Source organism: Malurus melanocephalus, unplaced genomic scaffold (genome assembly GCF_030028575.1).
Source record: "Malurus melanocephalus ecotype Western Australia unplaced genomic scaffold, MMel_1.1 scaffold_236, whole genome shotgun sequence".
Lineage (NCBI taxonomy): Eukaryota > Metazoa > Chordata > Aves > Passeriformes > Maluridae > Malurus > Malurus melanocephalus.
The window spans coordinates 1,078,443-1,085,846 of record NW_026623468.1 but is presented as its reverse complement, the minus strand read 5'-3'; the positions used below and the strand labels follow the sequence as shown (position 1 = coordinate 1,085,846).

The following is a 7,404-nucleotide window of genomic DNA, read 5'->3' as shown; positions in this document are numbered from 1 at the left end:
AGAAGGAGAAGGAGAAGGAGAAGGAGAAGGAGAAGGAGAAGGAGAAGGAGAAGGAGAAGGAGAAGGAGAAGGAGAAGGAGAAGGAGAAGGAGAAGAACATTCCTCCTGCTCTGGCCCCACATCAAAGAGCTCATGGAGGGAGGAAAAAAGGAGATGGATTGAAACATCACCACCAGAGTTTTCCCCTGAAGACCAGGAGGGCTGTGGAACACAGAGAGCTGGTGGACACTCTGCAGCTCCCGGGGCTGTGGCATTGCAGGAGGTGGCAGGTGTCCTCATAAATGCTTTATAATGCACAAACCCATYGGAAACCACTGTGGTGCCTTTGTTCCCTTCGCTCCCGAGGCCATGAGATCATCTCCTCCAGTAGGAGCCGTCCTGGAGGCGGGGCAGACGGACAACCCTGCAGAGTTACTTCATGAAGAGCCCCATCCGTGGCACAAGCAGCTTGGCATCTGCCCCACTACAGCTCTGGGGGCGAGCAGGAGACACCAATGTGTGTGGAGATGCCAAAGCCTTCTCTGTGGGRAGGGCCACGGCTGATGGGGGTGCTCACCCTCAAGAATTCAGCTGCCCCGTGCCCAGAGGGAATGTCCTTCCCTTGGGAGSATGGCAGGTGGCAAGCAGGGCTGGAAGGTGCCTGGCAACTTCCCCACGTGCTCAGTGCTGGGCCCTGCCAGCTCCGGGGCCACCGCAGGAATTGTGCCACCCTTGTGCGCTGGGGGCAAGGGGACAATAGACAGYTGGTGACGAGGTTGGTGAGGACACTGTCCACCCAGGAGCAGGCTGAGCCACCAGCCATCGCTCCTTCAGCCATCAAAAGTCGTGATGGAGGTGGCCTTTGAAGGCAAAGGCTCCCTCGTCCTCCTCCTCAAAGCCCTCAGTGCATCTTCAGGCTGCTGACACCCTTGAGCCCTGCCAGACCCGCTCTGAGGGGCTGCCCTGGCACAGGAGGGCTCAGCCAGACCCTGCAGGTGTTCAAGCCACCCTCATGGTGGCCTGGGTGGCCTCCCAGAGGCTCAGAGCATTGTCCCCATGCCCCGTCCCCACGCTGGGGTCAGTGGTCCCTGTGCTGAGCGAGCTGAATTCTCCCGTGCTCTTCCCAAGGACAGAGCGGGGCTGAAAGCACCGGGTGAGGAATGGGGTGAGGAGGGTGAGGAAGACACGCTCCAGGGAGGGGACAAGGGGGTGAGGACAAGAAGGAGGCTGCCCAGTCTAGGGTGAGCTGGGAGGGATGGATTAGGGGCTGTAATCCATCGAGTGGCCTCAGGGCTCGGACGTGGCCGCCCAAGAGCCCCGCACGGAACCTGAGCTGTGGCCAGGGCTCCCCTCCGTGTGGCTGCCAGACCCTCCCCTCTCACCACTGCCAGGCTCAGAGGCACAAACAGACAGCAACAGCATGACAAAGGAGCCTCAGCCTCTCCTCTCTCCTCCAGAGGGCAAGGGGTGGGTGCCCCTTTCCTGCGAGCATCACCTGGGCACCGTGCATCCCTCCTCGTGCTCACTGCACCACCCCAGCCAGCAGTGCAGGGGACAGCAGAGCAGCAGGAAACTCATCCCTGSGTGTCCTGCCCTCCCTGGCACGGGCACCATGGATATCCTGCTACCCACCAGTGCTGCAAGCTCGGTACCAGAGCCCAATCTCAAAGCGATGCCCAGTGGGGACACTGCAGGACAAGCACACTGCCCTCTCCGTGACACTGGCACAAACCCCACGGGCCTCAACCCCCATCCTGCAGGGCTCCAGAGCAGTGTCCCMCTCAGAGCAGAGGAACAATCACCAGCCAGGGGTGCCATTTCCAGCACAAACATGTTCAGAGGGCAGCTCTGCCTGGCAGGCTGCTGCTTTTGTGCACCCCAGGATGCACAGCAGCTGTGTAACACCAGCTGTAACACCTTCAGGGCTTTTCCCCCTCTCCAACAGCCTCTTCTGCTCTGTTTGACATCCACTTTCACCACCAGCTGCTTCCTCAGCACCTCCAGCTTGCCCTGCCCTGCTCCCTGACTGCTTGCTCACCAGCTTCTGACAAACATGGAGAATTACATCTCTGGAGCAGCACACACCACTGCCAGGAGCCATCCCAGGAGCCATCCCAGAATGGTGCAGAAAAATGAAATAGGAAGCAAAACCAGAGTCCAGTCACCATAACACACTGTTACACCCTTCTCCCACCCCAGGGAGCTGACAGGGACGACGGGCACTTACGCCAAGGCAAAAGCCACCAGTGCTCCCACCACCACGATGAAATCCAGGATGTTCCAGAGGTCTCGGAAGTAGGAGCCRTCCTGCAGGATCAAGCCCTGATCAATCATCTGGAGGGGAGATACAGGGAGAAAAACAGGCAGGGAATGAGCAGCTGAGACGTCAAGTGGAAGGGACAAGCTGGGGGACAGGGACACTGCAGGCTCAGCCCAGTGTCCTGCATATGGGACATCAATTTTTTTTGGAAGTCTTGAGGCTGATGAAGGAAGTGCTGAGCAGTCTGGACCACCACTGCTGAGAACCAGACCTTAGGGTCCCCACCATCTACATTTGGGATCAGAACCGTAAAACCAAGCTATTTCCCACTGGCTGCAGGGGTGCTGCAGCCTGCCAGAGCTCTTACCTTGATCACCATCTCGAAGGTGAAGACGCCAGTGAAGACATAGTCGAAATACCTCAGGACCTGCAGAGAGAGGGCACAGTGCCCTGCAGCCACTGCCGAGCAAACCATGCCCACCCAGACACCCAGCTACTGCAGCTGGCCTGGCTCAGRGGCACACACAGGACTGGTTTGCTTGTCCCAAAGAGTTGGGACAGCCTGCTCCCTAAGAGTTCAGGACAGCCCTAAACCCAGTGCAGGAGGCAGGGAATTATTCCCCATGCAGGGAGCCAGTGGCTAGGTATTCACGCCGCCAGCCAGGATTGTGTGCCCCACACCAGTGCTGTACCAGAATCCTCCTAGTTCAAGGCCCTACTTTACAGCTGAGCAGGCACCCTGGTCTCCCCCAGGCTCCAAACCCTGTGGATGGGAAGCAGAGTGACTCCCATGGTTCATAAAGGAGGGTGACAGGGAACAAATCAGACTCCACAGCACAGTGGCTGCCCTGATCCACACCCCACCACGGGAGCTGAAATCCTACAGGACCTCACCCCACCATAGAAGCTAAAACCCTACAGGGGCTCAGGATGGGGGGAGCAGGAGGGGGGTGCAATCACTTTGTTGCGGTCGGAGTTGGTGAGGACGGGATCCTCGGCGGCGAGGGCGATGCTGCTGGCGGCGATCACCAGGAGGATGCACATCTCGAAGTAGCGCAGGTTCACGATGTAGTGACAAGCCCTCCTCACCCTGTGGGGACACAGCCCACACCCCGCCTGTGAGCCCCAGCAGGCCCCAGCCATGGCCCATGTGCAAAGCCCACCCCAAATCGCCGCCTTCCAGAGTGGGAAGATGGGCAGCAAAGTCTGAGGAGCAAAAGAAAGGAGCCAAGGGGCGTTTGGGTTTGTTAATCCCTTAGCTCAGCCAGGCAGGGAAAGACCCTGAGAAATTCTTGTGCTAACTCTTCCAGGCTGCCAGAGCTGAGGAAGAGCTATGGGTGAGCAGACAATATAAATTGCAGATAAATATAACAAACAATTAATAAAAACCCCAGTTTAGCAATCAGGAGTTGGGAGAGAGAGCCATGAGCGTGGCTGGCACAGGGAGAGCGCTGCGGGGCTTGGGGAACACCGTGGCTGATTATCGAGCCTGTTTGGGAGATGTTTAGCCCACTTCCCACAGTGATTTCCTCTGGTTTTGGGGATGTCTGGGGGCCCTCCCCAGTCCCAGTGTGAAAAATGTCTCACGGGTTGGTGGTGCTGAAGATGAACATAGAGCTGTGCGGCACCATTGCTTTGCCCGTCTCGCTCTTTTCCTTCTTCCGCTTCTTCTTCTCCATTTCCTCCTCATCCTCTTTGGTCTCAGCCTCCTTTAAGGGGCTGGCTTCGCCGTCTGTCTTGTTGCTAACTGCAGGAAAGCGAGAGCCTTTGCCCGGCCTTGCACCCAGACAACACCCTGGGGTGTCCCTGCCACCCCAGCACATAAAACCTCCCTCATTCCTGCTCCAAATCCCCATCCTGCTGTGGGGAGAGGGACTAGACAGGGAGAAAACACACGAGCTGCTGCGATGGAGCAGATGAAATGGGTTTAACAAGGCCAGTTTTCACCTTRCTGGTTAATTAATAACACTGTTTAAAGCAGCTCACCTTGACAGCGATGCTGCTAAGGGGTTTGAGTGACAGCGAGCTGCCGGAGGCTACGGATGTGCCAGGAAAAACAGGGAATGTGAGAGTTTTGCCCGGCTGGAGAGGAAGGGGGAATGAGAGACATGTGGGAAGGAGGTACAAAAGGGACCTGGTCCSCAGGGGATGGTGGCACATCAGCGTTGGGGCTCCCCTGCAAAACTGGGGTGCTGTGAGGAACAGTGAGGAAATCCCCCCCAGTGGATGGGTGTGGATAGGAAAAGCCGTGCAAGCGGCTTTCCAACCCCGCGGGGTCCCCAAGGGCTGGGAGAGGGGCTCAGGAAAGAGAGACGGGTCCTCACTCTGTACCACAGCGGAGTCGTGCACATCGATCATGATGGCCGTGCTCTCGGTGGCCTTCTCGGTGTTGGGGGTGATGGACGAGAGGTCGGGCTCGCTGCGGCTCACGGTCCGGCTGGGATCCAGCAGCGCCTGCTCGCTCGTGTCCGGGCTGCTGCAGTCCTGCTCCGTCAGGGTGCCCGGCTTCCCCTGCGAGAGCTCGGGCACGGCGTGTGGGGGGCTCCTCTTCCTGGTGCCAATCAGATCGGCATCGCCGGCGGGGACCCCGTTTGTCCTGCAGGAGGCACGGGGAGAAAAGGAGGTGTGAGAAGATGTGGGGATACGAGAGGAAGAGAGYAGGAGGAGCTGTGGGAATGGCAAAGCGCCCGGCGCAGGTACCAACCTGATGGACTCTCCGCTCGCCTCGGGCTCCCCCGGAATCAGTGCCTCTGCCGCGTCCCCACGCCGGTCCCCATCCTGTGTCCCCTCGGCGGTGCTGGCCTCCTCCAGCCCCATCTCCTGGCTGGCCGAGCGGCTCCCCAAGATGCTGGCCGTGTCCTTCCCCTCCATGCGGGCTCTGCGGTGCCGGCTGCGCCGCTGGCTCTGCCTCATCCTGGCCCTGTCCTCGATGCTGCCTCCGTCCTGTTCGCCCGCCTCACAGTTCCCRTGGCACGATTTCTGCTGCCACAAGTCCTTGTCCCGCTTGGCCCGGGGCGATGTCCTGTCCTCGCCACCGCCGGGGTTGGCTCCCGGCAGCGGCTGCTCGGGTCCCTCGGCCAGCGGCCGCTCGCTCTTTCCCTGCTCCTCGGCACATTTCTCCAGGGTGACGCCATCCCCGGGTTTCTTCCTGCGGAAGATGCTGGCGTGGGGATTGATGAGGGGCGGCTCGTCCTTGTTGATGCCCTCCTGGCTGGACATCTGCATGTGGCGGCGCAGCTGGCTGGTGCGCTGCTCCCACACCGACATGTGGTGCCGCCGGCGGCGCTCCCGCCTGCAACGGGTGACGGCGAGGGGTCACCGTCCTGGCTGACCACACCATCCCCCGGTCAAACACCCACCCTGGAGTTAATCTGGGAGTCCCAGGGAGAAGGACGCACCAGTGCCAGAGTTACAGGCTGTGCTAAGACTTTGCCAGTGTCCCTTTGGTGCTGGCAGGGGCTGGAAATGGGGCTGATCATTGAGCTTCTGCCCCTTCAGAAGGCATCAGGCTGGTGGATGACCAGCCCTAGCAGCCTTGAAGCTTTCAGGCAGCATGTCCARCTTCTGGGAGCAGCCAGCATCCTTGGCTTGCCCTGTCCCAGACAGGCAGGGACCACCTTCCTCCTATGTGATTCCCTGGGGGCGCCTTAAATACGGGCCAAGCCCTCTCCCTGCATCCAGGGACCCCTCCCTGCCTCTCTCCCAGCACATCCCGGGTAGGAAGTGTGCCCTGAGGCTTGGAGAGCAGCGATTTTGACTGCCTGAGGGGGAAGGAGCTGCACTGGGCTTCTCTGTGTGGAGAACTGGGCTATGCCGCGAAACCTTTGCAGCGCGGTARAACAACACCCTGGAGCAGACAGACGTGCCCTTCCCGACACTCCCGCGGCACAGGGAAACACCCAGGAGCACACACGGGCACGGGCAGCGCTCACAGCGCAGCGCACACCCACGGGGGGCGACAGGCGCCTTGTGCCGCACACGGGGGGGACCGGCACACACCGAGCCACGCACACACGGGACGGGGAGCACGGGGCACACGGATACAGCACACACACACACGCACAGTGCCCGCTCCCATCCCCGCCGGGCAGGCCGGAGGGGAGCGGGGTGTGCCCCGGCCCGGCGGACGCACAGACAGCACAGGAGCCACAGACGGACACGCGCCCCCGCCGCCCACATACAGGTGGCTGCTGCGTGGCTCCCACATCGACATGTGGTGTCTCCTCCGCCTGTCTCTTCTGGGGAGGAAAAACAAACGGGTTCAATCCCCTCCTGGCGCTCCTGTGGGCAGCGCAGAGAGCTGTCCCCCCTCCCTGCRCAGCCGGACACGGCGAGCCCCAGCCGGCACGCTGGGCACGGGCTGCMGACACTCGCACTGACACTCGGTCCCTCGGGAGCCTTCCCCGCACCAGGGACAGCAGGGCAGGCTCAAGGCTTTCAGAACCTCTGACACATCCTCGGATCTTGAACAGCTGTCTCAAACTGAATTAACCTCTCCCAAGGAACATTCCRTGGCAAATGGAAAGAGGAAGCCATGCTCAGAGCCATCACCGCGGGCTGTGCAGCCCGGGGAGCACAGAGGGGCACGGGGAGCTCCCCAGCAAACGCAGGGCACAAGGCCAGGCTGAGACACCACGGGGCTCCTGTCACCTGAGCAGCCCCCACGCAGAGCGAGTTACCAGGGCTGGCAGAGACCTTCACAGGCGTTAGGAGCTGGGGAGATACCAGGATTTATCCTTTGTATCAGCACAGAAAAGATTCGGATACACACAGCTCCAAGCAAACCACCCCGAGAATACGCAATCATAGAAACAGAGAATACCTCGAGTTTGAGGCATCATCGAGTCCAGCTCCTGACCCTGCACAGAACAACCACGGCCACCCACGCCAGCCCTGGCCACTGGGGCACACACAGCCCTGGCCACATGGGCACACACAGCCCTGGCCATGGGGGCACACACAGCCCTGGCCTCATGGGAGCACCCAGCCCTGGCCACCTGGGAGCACACACAGCCCTGGCCACTGGGGCACACCCAGCCCTGGCCACTGGGGCACACCCAGCCCTGGCCTCATGGGAGCACCCAGCCCTGGCCTCATGGGAGCACCCAGCCCTGGCCATGGGGGCACACACAGCCCTGGCCACTGGGGCACACACAGCCCTGGCC

The 7,404-nt window shown here is 60.8% G+C and overlaps 1 protein-coding gene across 1 annotated transcript in view; it reads right to left on the bottom strand.

The window, feature by feature from the left end:
* Positions 1-7,404, bottom strand: part of LOC130578691 (voltage-dependent R-type calcium channel subunit alpha-1E-like) — a 79,343-nt gene that overhangs the window by 25,545 nt on the left and 46,394 nt on the right. Inside the window, exons 18-23 of the mRNA XM_057374949.1 lie at positions 4,944-5,531; positions 4,564-4,835; positions 3,827-3,986; positions 3,200-3,329; positions 2,607-2,666; positions 2,207-2,313 (exon numbers count right to left, since the gene is read on the bottom strand). Of these exons, the coding sequence (XP_057230932.1) occupies positions 2,207-2,313; positions 2,607-2,666; positions 3,200-3,329; positions 3,827-3,986; positions 4,564-4,835; positions 4,944-5,531 (1,317 nt within the window). The remainder of the gene's footprint in view (positions 1-2,206; positions 2,314-2,606; positions 2,667-3,199; positions 3,330-3,826; positions 3,987-4,563; positions 4,836-4,943; positions 5,532-7,404) is intronic.